Source organism: Cetorhinus maximus, chromosome 11, assembly GCF_964194155.1.
Source record: "Cetorhinus maximus chromosome 11, sCetMax3.hap1.1, whole genome shotgun sequence".
Taxonomy (NCBI): domain Eukaryota; kingdom Metazoa; phylum Chordata; class Chondrichthyes; order Lamniformes; family Cetorhinidae; genus Cetorhinus; species Cetorhinus maximus.
This window is the reverse complement of record NC_135889.1, coordinates 91,376,208-91,402,615: the sequence shown is the minus strand read 5'-3', so window position 1 is coordinate 91,402,615 and position 26,408 is coordinate 91,376,208. Positions and strand designations below refer to the sequence as shown.

The 26,408-nt window shown below is 38.6% G+C and overlaps 1 protein-coding gene and 1 long non-coding RNA gene across 4 annotated transcripts; one reads left to right on the top strand and one right to left on the bottom strand.

The window, feature by feature from the left end:
• Window positions 1-7,321: 7,321 nt before the first annotated feature.
• ccnt2a (cyclin T2a) lies at window positions 7,322-21,521 on the bottom strand. Of its 3 annotated transcripts, XM_078552413.1 has the most exons (10): window positions 21,315-21,521; window positions 18,848-18,929; window positions 17,375-17,503; window positions 17,025-17,085; window positions 12,936-12,998; window positions 12,710-12,755; window positions 11,089-11,252; window positions 10,163-10,233; window positions 8,918-10,070; window positions 7,322-8,795 (listed from the first exon to the last, which is right to left on the bottom strand). In XM_078552413.1, exons 1-10 carry the CDS (start codon window positions 21,467-21,469, stop codon window positions 8,755-8,757), a joined length of 1,965 nt encoding a protein of 654 aa, XP_078408539.1. In that variant the 5' UTR covers window positions 21,470-21,521; the 3' UTR covers window positions 7,322-8,754. The 3 variants fall into 3 exon arrangements, 2 of the variants coding, with proteins under 2 accessions (XP_078408539.1, XP_078408538.1); XM_078552412.1 differs by having other exon boundaries at window positions 7,322-10,070; XR_013577985.1 differs by lacking the exons at window positions 7,322-8,795; window positions 8,918-10,070; window positions 10,163-10,233 and having other exon boundaries at window positions 11,114-11,252; window positions 12,384-12,755.
• A 130-nt stretch (window positions 21,522-21,651) lies between these two features.
• LOC144686769 (uncharacterized) lies at window positions 21,652-23,980 on the top strand. Its single transcript, XR_013577986.1, has 3 exons — window positions 21,652-21,787; window positions 22,457-22,557; window positions 22,998-23,980. It is a non-coding gene; the product is annotated as an uncharacterized LOC144686769 (long non-coding RNA).
• Window positions 23,981-26,408: the final 2,428 nt, after the last annotated feature.

Here is a 26,408-nt window from a genome sequence, read left to right as displayed (position 1 = left end):
CCATTCATTGCAAAGAAACAAAAACAGTCTTTACGGGAAGGCAAAATTATTAGCAGAAACCATTTCAAGCAGCAATAATGAAGTGTCACCACTGGACAGCAGAAAAATTTTCAGCAACAAGGAAAAGCAAATGATATACATTAAATTATGTATTTTATATGGAGGATCATATTTACAAATTCTAAAAAGTTTATAAATATATGCTGTATGTGAAAAGCTATTTTATACAGATTGTGTATATTACATTTCATGTAAATTTCATTACAAAAAGTGCACTAAGTTGTTTCCATTGGTCAATTAGGGAAATATTCTTTTGGCAATATTACCTTTGAAAACACAAGCACCCACCCACATTTATAAAAACAAAGATTCTGTCTGCTTCTGCTCTTGAGCAAAGCTTACAAGTTACTGTTTGCATCATAGCACAAAAAGACTGCATTTAAAAAACAAAAATGGTCTTGATTATTTGAAATAGGAAATGGCTGGCATAGCCACTTGACTTCTGTGGTAGTCAGAGTGAATACATTGCAATGGCATGGTTGAGAAGCAGAACAGTACAGCTGTGGGTATATTGAACAAAACTACAACGTGGAAAATTGTCCAGCTTTGTCCTATTCAAAGCAGCAGGAAAAATCCAATCCAAATTACTGCGCAGTCTATTCAGTCAAAGTGATGAAAGATGTTGACTGTGCTATCAAGTCACACTTACTCAGCAGTGACCTGCTCACTGATGCTCAGTTTGGCTTATTCCACTCCTGACCTCATTGTAGCAATGGTACAAACATGCACAAAAGAGCTGAGCTCAAGAGGTGAAGTGAGTGACTGCCCTTGATATCAAGAGAGCACTCGACTAGGTGTGGCATCATGGAGCCCTAGCAAAATTGGAATCGGGGGAAAACTCTCCACTGGTTGGAATCATACCTGGCACAAAGGAAGATGGCTGTGGTTGTTGGAGGTCAATCATCTCAGTCCCAGGGCTTTGCTGCAGGAATTCCTCATAGTAGTGTCCTGGGCCCAATCTTTTAACTGCTTCATCAATGACCTTTTCTCCATTGACCATTTACCAGAAACTGAAGTGGATCAGCCATATAAATACTGTGGCTGCAAAGGTCAGAGGCTGAAAAAGATTCACCATCTGTCTCTCCAAATTCTATTCACCCTTTACAAGGCACAAGTCAGGAGTGTGATAGAATACTCTCCACTTACCTGGACGAGTACAGCTCCAACATCACTTAAGCTTAAATTTAGCATCGACATTGCAGGAGTAAGTTTATGAAGCTCCCCCAAATCCATTAAGATACGCTACAACTTCAGGAAATAAAGTTTCTCAGGATGTAATTAATACACTAGATTTTGTATACCCCTCAAAATAATCCCCAATTATTTGATTAGGAAGACAAATGAAACAAAACTATACATTTCTACAGATAGCCTCAGGGGTGACTGAAGGAGGATACAGACCACTAAGTTCACCATGAGAAAAATCAATGACATAATGAAATCTAATTATCTGATATAGTGGTAGCATACATTTTATTTAAATTCAGAATGACTTTTCTCACTATATTGAAGGGGAATCCAACACACCTTAAATCACATTAATTTTTCTTTTTAAAAATGCATCTAATAATTATAACTATCTACAATGAAGTTAGTGCCTTGTGGCACTCTTGACAGAAGAAGCTGGAAGTTTCCTCTTGCTTCCAATCATACCACTTGTTTCTGCCCATTTGGTCTGCACAGTTCAGCATTACCATTTGCAAACTCCAGCCACCATCACCATCCCCTTTCCAAACTAGTTGTTGGCAGTTCAACGGATGGCTGAGAATTTGCTTACTATGCAATTTTGATCAAAGCATGTCAAGGGCATTACAGATCTTCATAGAAAGTTGGTTTATCAAAACTCGAATTCTAAGAATGAAGCCAAGATTTTTGTAATTTTACAAAATAGTCTGCATAAATTCAAAATTTCCTTTGAATTTTCAGTGTCTAGACAAGCGACTTAGTGGTTATATTCCATCCAAACTTCTGCTTGCTTATATAACAACCAATGCAACGTTACAAGCATTGGATATAAGAATTTATTTGGTCATGCAGGGAAACTATAGGTTTCACCAGCACATTTTAAAATCTAAGATTCTGATGTTTAAGTTGCAAATAAAGTGATCATTTATATGATAAAACTAATGAAAACATTTGCCACTTTTCTCTGCACATACAGGATATAAAAATTCTAGAAAAAGTCATAACATGCATGCAGCCTTCTCCATTCTCATTTTTTCTTTTGCCACTCCTAACTTTGACTTAGTCCTGCTCTGCAAACTGTGCTTTTACCTTTGGTTGCACTTCAGCACAGTATCCCACCTCGCCCCCATAAAAAAACACTGCAGAGCAGCACTGAAGGAGGCACTAGCTGCATCTATCTTGATAGTCTAAAGTACACACCTGAATCTCAAGTCTAAAGGAACAAAAATGCCCAAAGATTATTTCTATCCCCTGCCCCAAACTTGACAAGATTATTTAAAATTTCCAGTTAAGAAGTCATTGAACAAGAGAGATTGGGAGGAATTTTAGACATGTACAGGAGTTATACTCAATTTAAGACTGCTTAGTTTTTCCTAATAGCATGGGCCACTTTGGAAAAGATTAGTAACTATACAGGGAACTTAAGTTCTGGAACACAAACAGGGTAAAATCCTAGAACAATGATCAGGGGATATCTTAAAAAATACAAGGATTATATGCTGATTTTTTTCAAAAATGATTCAACTACTTTAAATATATATTGCATGCAAGTATCTAAAGGCAGATAGGATGCTCCAAGATTGCAAGCACGACTGATTTTGACAATGTGCTGATTCATGTATTCATATCGGCCTACACGTGATTCCAGACCAACAGCACTTAAATGGGCAATTAGGGATGGGTAATAAATGCTAGCCTAGCCAGCGACGCTCACAACCCATGGGCGAATTTAAAAATTGTTAAATAGACAAATTTACCATAATGCTACTTGCATCTGATCTGAGATTGAGTCACTGAAGGCTACAAATTTTAGATGTTGACATAAGGTTGAGAAAAATCCTAATCTTACAGATTGTTCTTTTAACACAATTCACCTTTGGAAACATTACTCCCTTAGGAATAGTATGATTCAGAATCTTATTTGGAATTTAATGCTACATAGAGTACCTGAATCAATTTTACACTGAATTAGTTTTAGGCCCGTTTTTAGCTGTCTGTTTTATCCACCCAAAAGCAAAGATCTAAAAATAGCAAAGATATGGTGGTCTTTGGTTTGTTGAGAGCAATATTTTATCTTTATTTGGCATTTGACAATGGAAAAGAGTGCATTGCAATTCATGTACTAAGCAATAGTGAATCACATTGATCACTGATGTACACATGTTCAAAGACATATATGGAGCAAGGTTCATCAGCTTTGTGTTTTCTTTTCACTTAAGACAATGATGTGCAAGGCCTGGCTAATTGTAACAAAAATGGTTGTACAAGAGGCATCTTCTTTCCAAAGGGACAAAAATAAGCATCTCAAACCAAAATTATTAAAAGATCTCTCACTATGGTTGCCAGAATTGAAATCAGAGTAGCATTAAAAAATTAGGGAAACATGGTTAAGTAAAATGATTAGATAGAGAAATGCTTAAGTGTGACACTGCACAAAACAATTTATTTGTATTATCATACAGTAAAACTGTTGTACGTATCTGATGCTTTGAAGATATTTTAGACTCATGCATACATCTACACGGAAAGCACCATATAATAGATCCGTTTCTACCTGTAGGGTCAAACCATTAGTACATCTACAAATGCAAATCAAGGCACTTCATTTCTAGGGAGACAGACCACTGGTTTTATGTTTGCAGAATGAAAATGTGTTACGTTATGGGCATGCTATTCCAAATGCTTAGTTTTGACTACATTTTCTTTGTTATAAAATGGATGTGTTACAAAGTTCATTCTGTAACTAGATACTTTAACTGCCAAATTTACCTCTTGCAGGCTACAAATAGAATCTATTGTTTCTGTGCAAGAACAATTAATGAATTATTGTAAAACCAGATCTTGAAACAAGTGAGCTGCCTCCTTCATGGCTCAATTAAGGATGATCCTGGGACAAAATGGCAGAGTGAGAAATTATGGTAGCAGAAACCACTGTTACAAATGTTCACCAGAAGTTTCACACCTTACCATCTATGCAGCAAATTAGTAAGAAAGCAATTCTAAGACTCAGGCATTCTGGTCTTATTTTATCTTTTAAGCAAAGATAGAATCAGACTGCATGCTGCACCAGGTTATCAACTGCATTGAGATGAGAATTAGTCAATTGTTGAACCATTATTAAAAGACGTCTAGCTAAATCATCCCACGGCGATGCCAAATATCTGACTCACTCAAACATCCTTGCTTCCTGAAAACATCTTTTCTTCCCACTATAATCACAAAACTGAAAATTCTCAATTCTTAGCTTCAACTGTTTTGACATTTAAACATATGTTACTTTTTCTTTATAAGGCTAAACTCAAAAATTACTCCCCAAAAGATGAACTGTAAAATATTTCAGTGTAGTGTAGATCCAGTGTGGCCATGCAGTCATTTAGATTTGGGAAAGGAAACACTTCATTATTCTCCATGCCAACAGCATTGATAAAGCTCACCTCCAGTTGCCTGCATCAGAGGTGCAGAAAGCTTCAGTGAACTGGTGATATCAAGCATAAAACCATGATGCACCCAACTCCTTTTAGTACTATACTTTGCAAAGGCAGCTGTTATTATGAAATTATTGACTCCTTCCAGAATTGTTTTGCAGGTTGTGGTTTATTTTTGATCCAAAAGATTTTTTTTGGAGTGGGATTCAGTACATTTTTTACACTTTAAAAAGGAAAAGAAAATCTAAAACAAGGCAGCCTAAAATCCATATATAGATATAATCTTTAAATAAAAAGCATGCCAGCTCAGCAAATATTCTAAGAGTGACAAGCCATACTTGTGTTGCTGCATGGCAGTCCATTTAGCTGTATAAGATGGAATGTTCTACGGATGGCTAATGTGTAAAAACACACAAATGGCCTGACAATTACTGGCATTCTAGCACTGGCAGTTACCTGTATTTTGTGCATCCAGGAAAGAAACAAGAATTGCAAAGTACTAAGTACAAAGTAACACATTGAACCATGTATTTTCTGGGTCCCATGTAGTCACTATAGGAAGTGCTTTAGACCACTTGGAGAAGGCAATAAACTTGCAACTTCACAGATACAAATCTCACTATTATTAACAGCCTAAGTAACCACTAATCCTCTGATGTCATAATAGGTCATCATTGGAAGATGCTTTTAAACAAACCCTTCCCCACCAGCACAAACCTATATTGTCAGTGTGAACCCATTCGTTTGCATTTATTGTTGGCTTAAACAATGATACACCTAACATGAACCAAATGCAACAAAACAGCAAATTTAGAAGTAGGGCTCTGCTATATCGACTGCCTGCATCACTACTGAGGAACCAACTTTGGAGATTATATAATCTAAATTAGGTACCACAAAAAAAATCTACAAAATTAAAGTGGAACTTAAAGCAGCAAATAACTGAAAGTAGACTGCTATAAACCTAAGATTTTATCCAACTGAATTACAAATAAATTGGCAGCATGCGACAAAGATCTTTTTGTTACAACTTTGAATAGATATTTGTACAGGTGAGGGATTAATGTATTAAATATCCCATGGGATGTTGTAGGTATGTATGCGTATTCACGATTAGATGGCAAATCTATAATATTCAGAGGTATTTTTCACACTAATGTTCATCTTCTTGTTGAAAGATATTTGCTTTCAATCAAAGATCTTAAATTGGCAAGAAGTTTGAATACTGGGAAGCATCAGTTGCCGTCAAAACCAGGAAGAAACAAAATCTATCTTAAGTGAACACCTGAATGCAAGTGTAAGTTTATTTGACTATAAATAGGGCAAAGCCAGTAAAATTTAATATGAAACAATTTAAAAAGTAATGTTTAGATATTATTCTAGTTTGAAGACAGTTAACAGCTTTTGTGCACGTTTGTCCAGGGTTTTGAAGTCCATACATAACTATCTGAAAATATAATACATCAATACAGGCTAAAGCATTCACACGTGCCCATACGAGGAAGGAAAATAAAATAAAATAAAAAATAACAAAATCTTGTTGTAACATGGTTTGTGAAGTCATAAAAGTTATAACGACTAACTTTCTGAATACATATTTTTCCTTAGGGTGCATATTATAGTTAACAAATCTAAAGGAGTTGTCTTGCAGCTAGTTAAGAATATATTTTCTGGATGTATGTGAGTAATAATGCATGTATAGCTGCTGCTGTGTTACCATGGTTTTCAGCAACTTCTTTCACCTTAAGTTTGAAGGCTGCTGTGTAGCTCTCTCCTTTCTCCGCCATGTTAACGGTTAAAATTTTAAACTCAAATTATTAGTCTTATACAAGGTGGTTCATGATAGGCAATTGTTATTAATGAAAGTACACTTAGTAAGCAATCTCAGCTAAGCTGACTGATTTGATAGGTGCTACACTTTGCACGTTAATGCGTTTGCTCCTGGAAGGAAACTGTTCCAATTTTAAGCATACTCCCAAGGGAAGCCTATGAGCAAACTATGGAGGACCTGTCAGATGATTTATTGCTGCCCTGAGAAACTTGTCTGCATGTCACATACTACGTTCAATTGATCAATAAATACTGTTGGCTCATTCAATTGACCCGAGCATTGTAAATTTTGCATGGGTTTGAGGGCTTGCCGTTCAGAAAATTTGACTTCATGAAAATTGTAGCGAGTATTATATTTGGAAAAGTACAGTAAGATCCTTGGTATCAGGTACTAATGGAATACTCAGTTAACGGTTAATATTCCATTAGGAGAAATATACAGCAAAGTAGTTGAAATTGAAAGGGGGATATTGGCTTTCAATATCAAAAAATAGAATGCGATAAAAGTTGGAAACTCTAAAACACAAGGAATGTTTCAGCCAAACAGTCTATGCTTCTATTAGCAAGTATCTAAAGTGCAGTATGAGCAGATACCAACCTGAATTGTTGGTTTAGAAATAATTCAATGCAGTATGGTGATAAGAGCAAAATGTTTCAGTTATATATTAGAAAATTTGTAGCTAAACAGCAGTCTTCATTTCAAGCTAATGTTTCATTAACTGCTACATTAGGCTCAAAATACTTTTCAAAGCTTATACAGTTTTATTTGAATGATGCAGCATTAATCGCGACAGAGCAAAAAAAAGACTCCAAGAAACAACTTGAATAGCTATCACATTTATTGATGAATTCAACTAAGAAATTTTCAATGTTAAGAAGGTAATATCTGACCAGTGACAGCAATTTTTCACATTACTATTATGGCTCGAAGAATGCTTTAGTCTCAAATACTTAAGACCAAAATTACACTGTGCAGTTCTTAAGACTAGGCTGCCTCGCAGGTTATTCTTGCGTTGTCCCCACACACAAAATAGTTAGTGTTTTCTGTAACTACAATAATTAAGATGTATGGTATAATTTTCAACAGTACTATTTTGGTGCTTCTATCAGCCATAAAGGTCAGATAATACCTTTTTAAGATGTCCTTACTTGTGTAGTTGACTGCAAACCTATATATATGCCTGGGGAAAAAAAATTACATCATTAACAGTAACTTGTTCCTTTTACTTTATAATCCAAGCATACAGAAGCTGGAAAGTTAAGATTCTGATTGACACTTTGATCCCTGTAGATTAAGATGTATTTAAAGTAATACTTAAAGAGCTAACCTAAAAAAATACAGCTATTATACTTGTGACTTAACTTCTCTCCTACATGAGTCTCGACAATTTTTTTTAAATGTTACATTAATAACCCAATGTAATCAAGAAACAGCACGGTGCCTGGGTAAATTACTTCAACAAGCCATGAAAATTGTTAAATGCACTTTATAGCAAAGTCAGTCATATGTAAACCTCTCTCTCTTTTTTTAAACTTTTTATACTTACAAGCAGCTCCAAACCTGAGTATTCATAGTACATCTAAACATACAAAAATGTATGTACATTTTTCTCCACTTTCTGGTAAACTAATACAGTTGTCTCTAATGTCCATTTTACATCCCTTTTGTCCTAGAAACATGCAAAATCACCATACAATAAAAGGACAAAAATGAAATTTGAAAAAAATTGCACTCTTTTGGAACATGTGGCAATATGAACATGGGCTTTGACAGATTGCAAAACCAACATAAACTGCCACATCATCAGTGTGCACAACACATTAGGCATTAAACCTTCACAAGCAGCAGTCTGCCATCTTTAATTTTCAATTGCTGAAATATCGGCAAAATTAAATATGCACATTTCATGCTAGAAGTTACAGTATGCAATAATACTATATGTATTATGTAGAGCACAACCCTTTCAACATTCACCTCTGATTATGCTTACGCTAATCTCCTTTTCAAAGTGGAGAATGGGGAAGCAGCGTTCAGATCTGATGGAAGCAGTGGCAGCAATGACCTTTGTCACAGCTGGATTAAGAGGGAGTAGAATTCCAACTTCAAACACAGGCTGCGAATTACGGCTACATGTTCACTCCTTGGGCACTTAAGAGTGACTCCAGCATATCGTAAGTATCTTTGTAGTCCATGTGCTGGCTGTTTGCATTGTATTCTGGATTGGTGTTGTGACCGTTGGCCTCTGTAGGTTTCCTATCCAGTTTCATGAGGGTGCTGAGTTGTCCATAGCCCACCTGGTATGTGACAGTGGGAGGAGGGGAGGAGGGAAGGTTAAGAATTAAGTTGTAAGGGTATATATACTGCTTCACAGAGGAGGAAGAAGAAGAGGAAGAGGAAGAAGAGCTAGATGAAGTACCTGCTGTCTTGGAGGTTTTGCTCATTTTGGGATGGTGGTTGTGAGAGGTATCACTGGCGTGCGCCCTCTTGCGTGAAGAGCTGGAGCCAGTGGAAGTGCCATCACTGCTCAGACCTACGGGACTCCGCAAAGTTCCTCCTTTCGATCCATCAATACCGTGTTTACTACTCCCACTACTGCTGCTGCTATGCGAATACTTGTGGCTGCTACTATGATGATGATGGTGAGAAGAATGGTCCTTGCGTTTCTCCTTATGTTCCTTCCCTGCATGTGGACTTGTGTGCTTGCTCTTACCACTGCCCTCATCTGAGGAGCTATGTCTTTCAGAGGAGGGAACTTTAATTTTCATTTTTAGCTCATCCTTAGAAGCCTTTTCTGTGGGTGGTATGGGTATCCTTAATTTAAGCAAACCCTTTTCCTTTTTATCTGCTGTATGTCTCTCTAATTTTTCTGATGAAATCGGGATTTTCATCTTAATTGGTGAAGCCACAGCATTACTATTATGCTGAATTTGCTGCTGTGCTGGTACACGTTTCTTCTGTTGTTCTACCAGGGCTTGAGCAGCAGAGGCATATTGTTCTTTCACATCAGACTCCAGTGTTTCTAGTTTGCGTTTCTGTACTGCAAGCTCTGCAGCAAATTTCTCTCTATATCTGTCCAAAGCTAATTTTTGAGGAGCTGGTACAGATGGAAGGGGGAATCCATGATGTTTGCCATTACCAGATTTAAGATGCTCATGTTTACTTGATGAATGCCCTGAACCTTTTTCAGATCGATGATGGCTTTGAGCTAACTGTCCAGAAGTTGACTGCTGAATGCAGATCATGTCATTTTTGTTGACAGGTACTGATAAATCTTGTTTGTGAGAATGAGCTTGTTCCATGTTCTGGTGTGGATGCTGAGGCCACTCTTGTTGGGAGGTAGAACTGAATGATGTAGTAGCCATCATTTCAGGGGCATGCGCTGGAATTGAAATATTACTAGAGTTCAATGATGCAGGTAGGGCAGTTGTGGAATTGGATTTAGGAAAATTTGCACTTGAAGCAGGATCACCACCAACAGAACACGTAGATTCATGGGGCCCAGACGAACCAGGAAGAACATTATCAGCTATCTGGCCATCTATTTTTGGTTTCTTTGCAGCCTGATTAGCCTATGAAGGAAGGAAACCAAAATGAAGCTAATACTTACAACAGTAAACAAAATGATACAAATTAAGTCAACATTACAAATTAAAAGCTTTACCCGCCAGTTTCGTATCCTCTTCAATCTGCTTGGAGTTTTCTCTAGTATTTGCAGAAATTCATGTGTTAACTCTGCAAATAAAATTCAAAGTAAAAGTTAAGCCATAAAAAGATGGTTCTGACAACAATTCATATTCCTTTAGACATAAAATACTTTTAAAAAAAACTAAGAATGTGATTGTGGTAAATTACGTTAGGTACAATTATTTTTGGAAAAGCTTACTGACTGATGTTCACAATTTCAAGAGTTTCCAGCTATAAGGACTACACAACAGGAAATTAGACATGCCACTGCATCTTTTAAATGGGGACTTAGTATTATACCAGTAACAGAATCCAATGTTAATTTTTGAAGACTAATTTTGAAAGGAGATTCAACTTGTCCCATTTTACAAGTTTGCCATTAATCATCAAATCCTTATGGAATATCTAGTAGGAGACATATAAGAAGGCAATATACTATTCTCAGACTACCACGTGATTTGTGCAATTCTGGGAAATATTCCACAAGGTTGCTTTATGAATTTCACCCGTGTGGAAGTGCTAGAAAATAAGTAAAATGCATAATTTAGAGAAATGTAAATTTTCTGTACAAAATACTCTATATTCTCTAAAATAAAACAAAACTTCTAAGGAGAGACTTTCTGTGCTCCACCACAAGTGTGCCATTTTGGATCTTCTTCCTAAGCCACTCTGGTAACATATGTTACAGATTTTCCTCATCACTGTTAAGAATGATTAGGGTGAGAAAGGGAGACATGTAGTGTGCATTATCAAGGGCTGTGATAGCTCAGCACACTTTCCATAACAGCATAAAATTACTTCACTGCACTTTTTCTAGTGCAAAACATTACTGTTTCACTACATAGCTTTGTTTTACAACATAAAGACTGTAAATCTAGTTTTATCTACAAATTTACAACTAACCATCAAGTAATTCCAGAGTTACAGATGGATCCACATATTCCCACCAATGTTTGCCATCTGTGGATACAGGTATTTCCCAGTTGGACCACTTGCAAGCCAGATGAATACACACGCATGCTATCACAGTAGGTTTGTACTGCAAGCAAAATGTTGTCAGGTGCAAACTGCAGTGGAGAATATTGATGATCGATGGATCATGAAAAAAAAATACAAAAAAAGAGACAAAAACAGGAAGCTTATTTAGTTGTTGAGTGAAAAGATAAGACATCAATATCTGCAGAAGGTGGGTCAGACTTCCAGCACAAAGCTGAAAATGGGTTTACTCCAGATAGCATATGGACGAACATGTTGCAAATACACGCCCAATGGAGGTAGTATATATACCATTGTACATTGGCTTAATGAAAATTTTTGTCAAGCTACTATCCACCATGTTCCTTACTAGGTAGTTTAAGCTTTAAGAAATCCTTTTCAAAATGTTTGCAAGGCAAAAAAAAAATCTGGTCATGAACAACTCAACATTTAACAGTGGTGGTAAATTATATTATTCTTAGTAGCAATGTTCAAGAAGTATAAAGTGATCTTTAGCAAGTTTGTCCTGGCAAAAAAGTGCCAATTCCTTGCACTCAACCTGCATCCCCACTGAAGTTTGGAATAGCTATCTAGTAAGGAAAATCGTTATGGTCAAATATTTTTGGAAGTTCAGGCATTAATTCAACAGAGATATAATTATAATTAAATCAATGTGCATTGGTTGTTTATACTTTTCTTTGAATGTGGGTTTGCATAAAATCCAGACCCTACAACAGCAGCAAAATACAGGATCTGTTCTAGTTTTTACATTCTTTCCATTCCAAACCATATTTTATGCAACTTCAGTATGTTATATAAGTTGTTACTATCAATGAGCAGCTATCTGGTGATATGGGTGTGCTTGATATCAACAATAATCTCAATTTAGCTAATAACTTAATTACCAAATTGAACAAAATGTTTTGAGTGCTATACCCTATAAACTAATTAAAATGATATTTGATTAAATTTTGGCTACAGAATTCCAACATCAACATTTCTATTACCCACATTTGGTGCCTCCAGTTAGTTTTAGGAGGCCACTGAATAATTTCCATTGAAACTGGAAGTACAACCCAACAACTTGCAGTTCTTAAAATGTGCTGTAATGTTTTAATCTGAAATCATCAAAATGTTGTTAGCAAAAGTCAAATTAATGTTGAAAAAATTAAATTTTGCAATTCAACGAGAAGTGTAAAAATGTTAAATGCTTTTATACTTACCATAATGCTTGTGAATTCTAGGTTAAGTTTATCTCTTTGTAATCTTTAGTTGCTATTCAGGCTACCAATTTTTAGAGTTATGCACTCAGAATCGAGTTAATGTAACCAGAGAGCACCACTACACTTCTCATTGTGCATTTAACCCCTTAGTGCCCAAAACACCCTTGTACAGTACACCGCACTGCAAACAGAGAGATACCATCACTGCAGATGAAAGGACATTTCTCTGTTGCAACAAGGGCTTGAGACACTTGTTAGGGGGCCCTGCAGTAAGGGAAGCAATAGTGTGCCTGAAACTGTGCAACAAAGAGGGTCAGGATAACAACCTGTTGGTAGCCATGAAATAGGATGTCTGTGCCAAATCCTTGCTTGCTGTAACAAAAATAAACAAGAATTAGCTGAAGGAAAAACCAAAGACAAAAGTTTAATATCTTTGGACATCATTCACCAAATTTAGTGGTTGTAATCATTATTCACTGTGCTTCATTGAATAATTATACAGAACTTTAGTTGTGTCCAATGTATATTTACTATTAAACACAAAAGACTCACCTCTCACTAACTGGGTACATTTCACCACATCAGTATGAGGGTGCTCTATAGTAATCTCAAAACCTGCAAAATTAAATCAGTTAAATTAGTCCCAATTCATTTACAAAGACAATATCACAATAGGAATATATACACTTTTAAAAGAGGTATGGAATAAAAATCACCAGCCCTCAACTGAAAAGTAGACAGTGATTAAATTCAAACATTTACAGTTAAAGGATATTAAAATAAAACTAATTAGAAAAAAGCAGACCAAGTTGGGCACTAGGTGAGAACATACTATATACATGAAAATAGCAAGATTTTGCAGATAGGCAATTTTGCATATAGGCCCACTCAAGCACTGTCTAAGACTTGCAACAATGCACCAGCTCATTCTCATTCAAAGCTACTGAACACTGACCTTTCTCCCCGACTATACCCAGATTGAGTTTATGGATGATAGTCCCACAATGCTATTAGGTGGGTGTATCTTCACCACTGCAGCAGTTCAAGGCAGCCCACTAACTACTCAAGGGTAACTAAAGATGGGCAATAAAATACCAGTCTTGCAAGAGATGTACACATCCCATTTATGAAAAATATGATAGGCATAGAATGGGCATCTGAAGGATGAAGACTCCACCAGGCATGTAATCCCCCACACACTGCAGAAACACCATGGTGAGGGGTACTAGGTACTAGGTGAATACTTAATATGATTTAACATTAAAACAATCATTGAAACAAAGACATTTGTCCAAAGTCTTGGAACTTGCTTTCATCAAGTTGCATGCATATGAACTCAAGTTGAGTAGAGATAAAGATTGATAGATCACAACATATTTGCTTCTGTAAGGGTGGTTAAGATGTAGTCAGGTGTATTAATACTCTGGCCAGATGTTGATGCAGAGAGATATACAGAAGTGGCAAGAACAATTCTTATAACCCAGAGCAGGTTGTTTCTCATATTCATTTCAGGCTGCTGGTGTTTCCTTTGCTAATTACCTTGGTGACAGGGAAGCCATGAACATCAAGGGTTCATGATGAGGCCTCTTTTTCAGGCAAAGTTATGCTGCCTGCAGCCATAATCCACAAGACACGAGCTAGGATCTACACTGTACACCCTCAGGCTTCTCCAAACACCAGCAACACACCAATATTGTGTTCAATTATTCTTCCAATGAGAGCCTTACTATAGTGCTTTTAGATAAACCAGGATGTCATCAGCCATAACTGCAAAGATTGGCCTTGATCTGCCAGAAAATACTTCGCTATTCTAGGTTACAGTGCTGGGAACTCCTTGTGGAAGCTCCTATAGAAACAGATATTCATCTGCATAATATTGTGCAGTTACCTGCAAATCAGTTGTATAAGTGTGGAATACTTTCCTGTCAGCATAAGTAGAGACATTGTGACTTTTAAGTTGAAACTGACACTTTCACATTTGTACAAGTGACAAGATACATATTTCAACTCCAGATGAACCAACATGCTTTCAATAGAATGGTTTAAGACCGGTGCCTTGCTACGATACAACTGGCCTTAATGCTCCCTTGATTAGATAGGTTCCTGGACACTACCTAGCTACGCATAATAAAAATTTATTAACTTCAGATGAGAAAAGGGCAATAGATTTGACTCATGTCCCATGCAATGCAACAGAATAGCTAGAAACTCATTGTGAATAATGGCGACTTGGGAAATTACTGCTTGGTGATCAATGTCAGTGCAGGCTACCCACAAAAGTAGTCAATTCATTTGACAGAAGAGTACAGAAAAATAAAAGAAAGGTATGCCCCTTTGTAGAGTTCAGGACAAAATTTGTACATCTAAAAGTTGTGCAGTGAAGACAATGCAGGCATCTGTCACTCAGAAGGATCCATAAATATTTGAAGCCAGAATCTAGACTAGCAGAACCATTCTGCTGGAAGTAGGGCAGTACTTGCAAGCTTCAAAACCGATTGATCCAGAAAATACTACAAGCGGCAATGATGGTAGTGTAGAAAATCAGAACCATTAAGTAAATTGCTGTCCTCTGTGTATGAGTGTCAATACTGTTGTTAACTGAGAAAGAAAGCACTTTGCATTGATACAACGCTGTATCATTGAATAAACACCAAGTACAACGAATTGTTTTTTAAAAAAAAAATACACTGGCTTATGCAGAGAAATACAGTAGCCATTTTACACAAAGACCCCATGAATAACAATGGATACAATCACTGCCTACAAAACTGGAAGCAGCAACAAAGCAAAAATCACTGAAGGTTTTCAAAAGTATTAGAAGGATCAGATTAGCAGGGAAAATACAACTTATAAAGAGAAAAACTGTAATTTTAGTTCGACCCAAAAATTCTGTTGAAAGATCTCAAAACACCTTCACGAGCACAAGGATTCACCACAAGTCATCAATTCCATGCAAATAGTGTGGGTGAATGGGCGCTGTGGTCTAAACTGACAGGATCCAGAAAAATAGACAGCAGTCAAAATGAGAAAATGGAAAATAGGAGGATTGAAGCAGTAAAAATTTTCATTAAAGTCAACAGTAGAAATAGAAAATAACTTACTTTCCAAAAGTGGATATGTAATATTTTCACTCAAGTAACCCTAGCCAACTTCTGGCAGCAGTAAGTTATGATCATTTATAAGCTGCTACACGCCAATGACTAGTCAACTTGTCAAACTTTGTTCAACAGACTTCAATGTTTCTTGAATAAGTTTTTTCCAGAAATACATTATGGATAATATCCTGCAATTTATTTTTAAAAAAACTTTAATTCTTTGTAGGACTCAAACCAGAAGAGTAGCAATGGATGAGGGTATTACAGGAGTAAATTGGAGCTAACTGAGGAGCAGTGATAGTTGGCTCAGGGCAATGGGAGGAGATACTCAAATTGTAGGAAATCCAGTAATGAAGGGTACCAGAGTGAATATGCTGAAGGATGAAGGGGAGCACAGGCAATAGGGATTTCACAGTAATAGAGTGGCAGTCAAGTATCTTTCATCTTTTGCCTTCCACCCTCAGCAAAAAGTGGGATGGGAGACAGCTTCCAACATACATGGATTTGAACTACCTGTTTAAAAGGAAGCCCGTACAGCAATGGGGTGGTAGGTTTAGGGGCTAGTGGCATAATAGAAAATTACTACAGGTTGCAACAAGCTTCATGGAAGGCAAGACAACATGAAGGGTTGGAAGCAAACAAGGCTGTATTTGCACCCTCTACCTAGCCGAGAATCATCTTCCCAACAACACTAACAAAAGCAAGGAAGAAATTAAGAAAAAGAGGTAGAGATGAGGACACTTTCAAGTGGCAGAAATATTAAAGGAAAAAAGACACTTTCCAATTCATGCTGGTATCTTCCAGCTTGTGGCAAGAAAATTAAAAGTATCTGAAAATTTTCAAATTTCCATCACCAAATAATCTCTAGTTGGTTTAAGGATCACTAACTAAACTGAATAGCCTTACTGAGATAATGAAAGCTCAATAAGCACAAATGCACTTTACCAGAAATTAGAGCACTGCATGGTGTGACACTCCTTTTGTAGAACAGTACATTATTCCACTTCCTGTTAAGTGAACATCACAAAAACCTGCTACCAATAGAATAATAAATTTCCATCCATCCCTATAACAGAAGCAAAACACTACAAATGCTGGATAAACTCAGCAGATCTGGCAGCATCTCTGGAGAGACTAACAGCATTAAACATGATTCTTCTTCAGAACAGTTAACTGTTTCGCTCTCCAGGTGCTGCCAGACCTCCTGAAATTTCGAGCACTTGTTTCCCTCCATCTTTAATATCACTGACTACTCCTGTTCCGGACGGATAGGCAAAAAACATGCAGCCCTAAGAGTTATCCACAAACCAAGAACAAAAAAGAAAACCTCAGTGTAGAAACCATTACTGAATGAAGCCTAACTTGAAATGACATAATTCACCAGAGAACAGGAAACAACATGCAAAATTCAAAGACTGAGAATGTGTGTGCACTGTGTAAAGCATTTCGACAGTCTAGAATACATTGCTCTAGCATCTGTGTAGTTAAATGCTTTTCCCTTCAAAACACAGTATGTCATTGTAATCTTGCCCCTATTCCAACTTACCCAAGGTTTGCAGTATTATACTTTCAAGTATGACCAGGTCTTGGGCCTGTTGAAGATATGCCTGCAGTTTAAAGAATATATATTAGAAACTAATTTGTACAGTGGAATCTAAAGCAAACAATCTCATCCCTTTATAAACATTATCCCTCAAGTGTCAACCCTTTTGTACAAGTAGTAGCGAAAATATAGTTTTGCAAAGTTTGTGTTAGATTTCATTTAGCTATAGCAATGAAAATTTGTATTTGTACTCAGGAATAACTAGCAAAATTACTTTTACACTCAAGGTAAAATTTGCAAATCAAATTGGGTTTATGTATCCTAAATGTCATGTTGCCATATTTACAACTTACATCACTCTTAACATCTAGTGGCTGTTCTTGAGGGTTCAAGCAGGCATGTACCACCTTTATGACATGTTCAAGTTTACGCGGCTGTTCCTCTACTTTTGCAGCCAAGAACAAAGCAGCAGGGGAAATTACCTGTTAAGAATTTTCAAATGTTAAATGCTTGAATAAAAAATTAGTACCTAACAAAAAACATATACAAAATTTTGATTCAGCCTCATTACGTTAACTACCTAAACATTACTGTGCACTTTAATTAAAATGTTACTGCTCTTAAATCAATACCACTAGCATTGCTCCCAAATTCCAGATAACATAACATGGTAGTTTGTTTTCACGTGGTGCAATTTTTCAGCTTATATTTGGCTATGCAGCACTTAGTGCTATTTAAAAGAAAATAAGCCATTTTGCCTTTGGAGCATGAATTTTAAACACCATTGAATTACAGGCAAAGGTGTTTCAATTCCCACGCTTTTGTGGATTACATTATAATTTAGTCTCAATAATCAAACTAATAACTTCAATAAAAGCAAAATATTGCAGATGCTGGAAATCTAAAACAAAAACAGCTGGAAAAACTCAGCAGGTCTGACAGCATCTGCGGAGAGGAATACAGTTAATGTTTCGTGTCCGTATGACTCCATCAGAACTATGGAAATATAAAAATGAGGTGAAATATAAGCTGGTTGAGGGGGTGGGACAGGTAGAGCTGGATAGTGGGCCAGTGATAGGTGGAGGCAAAGAAGAGATTGCCAAAGATGTCATAGACAAAAGGACAAAGGGGTGTTGATGGTGGTGATAATAGCTAATGAATATGCTAATGTTGACATTCCTTAGCTAATATAGCCACCATCAACAGACATTCTTTAGCTAATGTGGGCATCAGAGCAGGGCGGTGTATTGAAATGGCAAGCGACAGGGGGGTCTGGGCCATGCTTGCAGACAGACCTATTTCCATTATTTTTAAATTTCAATGTAATCCATTGTTTTAGCTCTACCTTTTAGCCTATTTCAGTCCCTTCCCCCCCACCCACCCCCACGAGGGCTATCTGTCACTTGCTCGTCCTGCTTAATGTCACCATTAGCACATTTCTTAGCTAATAATCACCACCGTTAACACCTCTTTTTCCTTTTGTCTATGACATCTTTTGGCAATCTCCACTTATCACTGGCCCTCTATACAGATCTACCTGTCCCATCCCCCCTTAAACCACCTCTTCTCTATTTTTCCTTAGTTCTGGTGAAGAGTCATACGGACTCGAAATGTTAACTGCATTCCTCTCCGCAGCTGCTGTCAGACCTGCTGAGTTTTTCCAGCTATTTTTGTTATAAAATCAAAGTACTTGTTGCAAAACTAAAACTGCAATTAATCTCAAATTTCCATAGTCTTCACTTGTTCTTCCAATATCAGGCCTACAATCAATTAATCAATTGCGCTACCAAATTCTGCCAACAGCAAAAAAAAATAAAAACACTTACATTTCTATGAAACCTTGTGAAAGAATGTTGCATATAAAATCTGTGCATATAAACAATTGCAGTGTTGATGGTCAATTGGGAGCTAAAATGTATGTCAAGGAAAGTATACCCTACGGACATTAAGAAAGCATGTTAAAATTTTTTGCTTAAAACATAACCAAAATGAGGTATTGATGAAATATAATTCATTGGAAAATAATTATAGACCAGAAAAAAAATCAATTTCATCATAGAAAGCAACAGAAAATAAGTCTTTCTTTAACTCTTGAACTTGAATTGACACCATTCTGAATTGCACTGTTTCCAGTCCTAAAGGAAACAGTTGTGGTAGCCTCAGAAATATTTGCAATCAATAAATTTACTCTGGGAGGCCTTGGTTTCCAACCCACAGTACCGTTATAAATTAGCTTTTTCGATAGTTTTTGCAATAGATCAACTAAGGCACCACGCCCCCATCCAAGATTCTAACATATAATTGGTTAGTTCAGCAGCACTAAAATAAGCTCTGGTGGAAACTGACTGCTACATGGAACATGACAATTCAATCTTATCTGCGGAGCGTTCAGCAAGACACTGGTGTTAATTAAGTCTTGATATGAAACGATCTAGGTCTTTGGATTGGATGGAAATCTTTTACAGAAAGAGAAAGAAATCAAAAAGTAGCTGGGTCTGTACGATACTGCTTCATAATCTTCGTCATTATGGAATTGGAATACACCAAATTTAAATAAAATACATGCAGTTGTGTAGCAATAAGAATGCACTACGATAAAGGAGACCCTCACAATTTACTCCTGTAGGATTGAGTGAAGGCAGGAATAGGAAATTAATTTAAGTGTTCAGTCTTGCGAAATAGGCAAGTCAGCTCAAAGGTTCAAAAGTCAATTTAAGCAAAAGATATTTTGCGTATATAAATTCTAGCCCCATTATGAAAGTAAAGGGCCATCTGAACACAAAACAGCCTTGTCCTCATCAAAACTTGGCAGGAATTACATTATGATTTCCAATCCCTGATGACTTGGATCATACTGACTGTTCATAACTATGTCACTAAAATCCTTACTATATATATATATTTAAATTTACTCAAAATTAATGTTTTTAGATATGTCACTTTCAACAAAAACAAAAGAACCAGCCAGTCACCTCTCTACTTACCCACAGATTGCTTCACCCAATATCATGAAACATTACTCAGATTAACATATAGGAATCTCATTTGTCATAGGCTACATTATGAACAGCAACATGGTTCATTCCTTTCCTAACAATGGGGAAACAGCAAGAAGCAGGATTAATTAGATAGCTCTACCAAAGAGCTAGCACAGGCTGTATCATCCTTTGGTTCTAAGCCATCTCATACTATGTCTGTGGCAAAGACAGTGTCACTTTTTTTTTTAAAAAAAAGGACAGATGGGTTTTAGTAATACAAGAGCTAGAGGTAAGATTTTTCACAATGATTAGAACAGTATTTTTCTACTCTGCTAAACGCTATTCTAATTAATTTAAAAATAATCGAATACTGCATGTCACTAATGCTAAGGCCTTCGGGCCTTTTTACAACCCCAGTGTTTCTTCATGTTCCAAGTTACACAGAACATTACAACAACAAAAAAAAATCAAACCGATTGGCGGATTAGTCAGCAACTCGGAAATAGCTAAGCATAAACTATGTCGAACGACGCAGTTGAATCGGCAACTCATTAGCTTGGATAGCTTGCATTTCACATCTAAACGCCCCAGAAAATAATTATTTCCCTCCCTCATCAGATATGACTACAATCCTTACGGCGCAATTCAAAACGGATCTCCGCTTTACATTTGGCATTATGAACGAGCCTGCAAAGATAAAACTACGGGTGAGAAACCGTGTGGGATTTTGTTTTCTTATCGATCAGGGTCGTGTGACTTTAAAGCGTGGCGCCATTAACAGGATTGCCGGTCTGCTCCCGGCAGCCATGTTGTCTTTTGTGCCCTGTTGCACCGCCTGTTCCAGATCCATCCTGCGGGCCTCTCCACGCGTTTGTTCCAATTGCCGAGCTGAAAATGCGAGAAAACGGACCGTTTTTTCATACGGGAGGCGATTCCCTCCCCCCACCCCACCTTCCCTAAATTCGAGTCCCACAGGCCCCCGGGGTCCAGGAAACGTCCCGCTTTCTCAGCGGGAAACTGCAACAAACGCGGCGCCGCCAAAACGCCGACTACAAAAGACAAGCGGCCGGACTCGGGGCTCCGGAGCCGCTTCTCAGCGCATCGCTAACATCTTTAAATACACAGCAAAGGGACTGCTCCTGCTTAGGCGGCCGCCTTCCCTTAGGCCTACCCTCCCCGCCCGCCCGCCCGCAGGCCGGCCGGCGCGGCCCGGCACCGCCATGTCAGGCCAGGCCGGGCCGAGCCGGGTAGGCCTCCCGCTCCCTCTCCCCGGACATTCCTAGAAACTGTTTCATCTCCCGCACGGGAAGGATACACGTTGAGCCGCTGACCCATGTCCTGGACTAGGTTGGCGGCCTGCTGCCGGTACGACAGCTCCTTGTCGGTGTCGATCCCGCACCGCCGGGATGGCGTACTCTCCAGCTGTTCCCGGGTGAAATACCATTTCGACGATGCGGCTGAAGCTGCCATTGAGCCGACACCGCGACCAACTCCCAGCGTCGCACAAGGCGCATGCGTCCCGCCAGCGTGTGCGTACACAATCACCGGAAATGACGGTAGCGGCCCGTTGATACGTCACCGAGAGACCGGGTGCAATGCATGCTGGGATCTGTAGTCCGGAAGGCAAATAAATGACTCAGCGTAAAATAAAGATATCGCTCAATATTACTTCCTTTGCCCCATTATCTTCAAAACGCTCACTGACGCTTTGTTTGGATTCCGCCAGCGCCACTCAGCTCCTGACCTCGTTACAGCCTTAGTCCAAACATGGACAAAAGAGGAGGTGAGGTGAGTGACTGACTGCCTTAGGCCGAGTGTGGCATCAAGGAGTCCTAGCAAAGCTAGAGTCATTGGAATCAGGGGGAAAACTCCCTGCTGTTTGTAGTCATACCTAGCACGGAGGAAGATGGTTGTGGTTGTTGGAGGTCAATCATCTCAGTCCTGAGACATAGCTGCAGGAGTTCCTCAGAGTAGTGTCCTAGGCCCAACCATCTTCAGCTGCTTCCTCAATGACCTTCCCTCCATCATAAGGTCAGAAGTGGGGATGTTCGCTGATGATTGCATAATGTTCTGCACCATTCACGGTGACTCAGATACTGAAGCAGTCTATGTCCATACGTACGAAGACGACAATATTCAGGCATGGGCTGATAAGTGGCAAGTAATCTTGTCTGCATCTTTTCTAAGAGCTTGACATCCTTCTTAAAGTGTGGTGCCCAGCATTAGACACAATACTCTAGCTGAGGAAAAGGATTCTAAGCAGAGGATTCCAGGGTCCCTCTCTGAAAACATTCTACAGTGTGACATTTGTCCCTCTTTATAAAGCAATTGAGAAAATTCACACAATAAAAGCATGTGTTCATTGGTACAGGTTATATACTAGGTTCACTATAACTTCTTTGCTTTTGTACTCCATGCCTATAATTATAACGCAAGAATCCTATTTTCTTTTTTTAGCAGCCTTATCAGCTTTTCCTTCCACCTTCAGAGATCTGCATATGTTCAAAGATTTGTGTATGAGAACCCCCAGCTCCCTCTGTTACTGCTATACCTTTAAAGTTGTACCACTTTATTTATATTGCTTCTCATAAAACTCCTTTTAATATTATATTATCATATTACTAAAACTCTAACTGCCTTCCCAACAGCTTCTGGCCATTCAATGATTACAGGATTTCAGTCTATTTGAAAGATTCAGGATGATACACCATAATCTACCAAATGTTGTCAGCTGAACTCAAATATGAAATCCAGCATTAAAATTATGGTGAAGTATCCTAATTTTAAATATAATGCAATTCTTCTCATGGGACAGTTTATTGAGTTTTGAATTAATTTCTTTGATAGTGATGGATATGAACAAAGGCACACACATTTCAATGTGCAGCAATTTGTGGGCCGTTTATCCCAGCATAAGTGCCAGAATTTCCCCACAGGAACCTTCATTGCTATTCACTCTTGGGTCAAGGGGAAGTTTCTCATTTAATAATCTTGGCAGGTGTCTGCACTACAATGGGCGCATCTTGGATGACTTCTAGAGACCACAAAATGAGACCGAGGTTGCTGCAATTGAGGGAGTGGTGCGATGGGGACGGAGGCAGAGGATGCCAGGGTCCGCCTCTGAAAATATTCTACAGTGTGACATTTGTCCCTCTTTATAAAGCAATTGAGAAAATTCACACAATAAAAGCATGTGTTCATTGGTACAGGTTATATATTAGGCCTAACCCCTTGGTGGGCCATTTTTGTGCTGCTGGGCATGTGCCTGGTCCCAGGTCTTTTTAATTCTTTCATGGGATGTGGGCATCAGTGGCAAGGCTGGCATTTGTTGCCCATCCCTAATTGACCTTGAACTGAACGGCTTGCTAGGCCATTTCAGAGAGCAGTTAAGTGTCAACCACCTTGTTGTGGATTTACTAATTGATTCAAATTCCACCATCTGCCAAGGTGGGATTTGAACCCATCTCCCAAGAGCATTAGCCTGGGCCTCTGGATTACTACTCCAGTGATATTAGCTTTAAACCACAATCTCCCAAGCGCTATTCATTCATTCTTTCAATTTCATTCATTTATTTCTTCAAATAATGCAAGCTATATTTGGAAAAAGCATCTTATGTCCCACCTGGATAACAGATATTAAGCTTCAGTGCAACAGAATCCTTCCAGGCTATCGCAGGTGTCATCTGCCAGATAAGCCAAATTTATACTTAATGTCTGTATAGAGCAAGTGACTAATAAAGCCATATCAAATAGCTTTATCAACTTGAGAGGTCAATAAAAAAATATAAACTGGCAGACTTACCAAGAGTCCACGGTTTTATAGATGGAATTGAGCTAGTCAACAGAGCTCCACATGTCAACCCCAATGCATACCACTCTATAAATACTCAAGTGGTTCATGTCTGCAACTGTTAATGTCATTTATTCAAGGATGACCCATGAGGGTATTCTTATGTCTTTGTGAATCATCTTGAGATGGTGTTCCACATTAAAGCTTTTGCTTAGTTGAAAAAGGCACAATGTAGGGATATGCCCCTTCTGCCTGGAAAGGACAGGGCCCTGTGTGTGAATATATATAGCTTTTAGATCTCGTAAGTCACACTGCAAGCCCGACTGGTGATCTTAAATTGATTTTCAGTGTAATTCCAAGCACAATCAGAATTGTTTAGCAAGTGTTGTCCAATTGCGGAATCACATTTAACGTCGGACCCTATGCTTTGAGTTTTGCAAGCATGGGCTGGTTGGGTACAGTCAGTACTTTTCCTGTTGCGTACAGCTGAAGGGATATGCTGTTTGATACAATCCGCCAGTCATTGGGATGGACGGCCTACATACCTGGCATCACACCAGCACTGAAATTCAGATACCACATTACTGATTTGTATGATAGGCAGAACTGTATACATCTTGTTGTTGTCCAGGGAATGGATGGCTGATGTTCTTTACAGCCATGCATCACAGCTGAAGTTAGAAAGCTCAACCCCAACAAGTGATGCAGAAACACAATGAAGCCCATACCACCACCTGAGTTCCTGTTGAGCACACCATGAGATGCTAAAGCAATGGTCAGCTTGTTTGGACTGTTCAAGCAAAATGTTGCTGTGCAATCTAGACAGCTGTTGTGATATGCCAGGACCTGTGTTGCTGCTTGCCCTGACCTCATCTTGGGAAAAATCTATTGGAAAAGGAAGGAAGTACATTGCTGAAAAAAGGGACATGGTATCAAAGCTTTTCGCCTTGCACTCATCAGGACAGACACACAAATACCAATTGGAAAGGGAACAACAATTTATACTGCATGAGAAGAGAGTGCTGATTGGTTGGCAAGTGGGCCCTGGTAGAGGCATTGTCATGGACAATGCACCAGGGAACCATTAACTGCCAAGCTTTTTAAATTCAAACCAAGCAGGTCAGCTCTGACTGGTCAAAGCATTGCCATGGGGAATGAACCAAGGAATGGCTGTCCCCCAAGCTTTTGTTTAGTTGAAAAAGGCACAATGTAGGGACATGCTCCTTCTGTCTGGAAAGGACAGGGCCTGTGTGTGAATATATGTAGCTTATAGATCTCATAAGTAAATCACACTTCAAGCCAGATTGGTGATCTTAAATTGATTTTCAATGTAATTCTTAGCACAATCAGAATTGTTTAGCAAGTGTTGTCCAATTGCAGAATCGTATCTAACGTTGGACCCTATGCTTTGAGTTTTGCAAGCATGGGCTGGTTGGGTACAGTCAGTACTTTTCCTATTGCGAACAGCTGAAGGGATATGCTGTTTGATATGATCTGCCAGTCATTGGGACATACGGCCTACATACCTGGCATCACACTAGCACTGAAATTCAGATACCACATTACTCATTTGTGTGATAGGCAGAATGTCACAGTGACTGGTGAATTATATCAAACAGCATGTCCCTCTGGCTGTTCGCAATAGGCAAGGAACTCAGCGTACCCAACCAGCCTGTGCTTGCAAAACTCAAAACATAGAGTCCAACGTTAGATGTGATTCCGCGATTGGACAATACTTGCTAAACAATTCTGATTGTGCTAGGAATTACACTGAAAATCAATTTAGCATCACCAACTGGGCTTCCAGTGTGGCTCACGTGCATGCTAGAAGCTACGTACATTCAAGCACAGGGCCCTGTCCTTTGCAGACAGGAGGAGCATTGAGCCCTTTTCAACTAAACAAAAGCTTGGGGACAGCCATCCTCTGGTTCATTCTCCATGGCAATGTCTTGACCAATTAGATTTGACCTGCCTGGTTTGAATTTAAACAAAAGCTTGGCAGTTAACTGTTCCCTTGTACATTCTCCATGGCAATGCCTCTACCAATCAGAGTCCACTTGCCTACCACTTAGCACTCTTCTCACGCAGTATAAATTGTTCTTCCCTTTACAATTGATATTCGTGTGTCTGTCCTGATGAGTGAAAGATGAAAAGCTTCAACAGCATGTATCTTTTATCGGCAATACTCAAGCTCTGCACTACCAAATGACTATGAAGAAGTAAATACATTTCTGAGACAAAGCCTAGGTCACTCTGCTCTGAAGCCCTGAGCAGCATTCTCCTTGGTCTCCTCTGGAAATATGGCACATCCTTAAAGCTGCTGATCTCTGGCTTCCTCATGCTCTGTGAATCAACTAACCCTCACTTACATGATCAAAGTTCCACGGGGTGAAACTATCTGAGCTGGTACATGGGAATTAGAAAGCAAGTGGCATGGGGTGAGATCAAGGAGGTCATGGCAAAGGAATGTGAGACAAAATCTTGCTTCTAGGATTCCTGTGCAACATTATCCTCAACATTCTCTTCCTCATTGTCATCATCATCATCATCCAGGTAGCAGTACCTTAGCGATCTTTGTTGAGGTTTAAGTTTAGAGGCTTGGTCCACAGTAAATAATCA

Coding starts and splice junctions, on each gene's coding strand:
- ccnt2a (XM_078552412.1), bottom strand. CDS start 21,469: ATGGCAGCTTCAGCCGCATCGTCGAAATGGTATTTCACCCGGGAACAG. Junction 18,930..21,314: donor ATGGGTCAGCGGCTCAACGT/GTATCCTTCCCG, acceptor CATACATTTTAG/CTCCCAATTGACCATCAACA. Junction 12,756..12,935: donor ATGTACCCAGTTAGTGAGAG/GTGAGTCTTTTG, acceptor TTTTTGTTACAG/CAAGCAAGGATTTGGCACAG.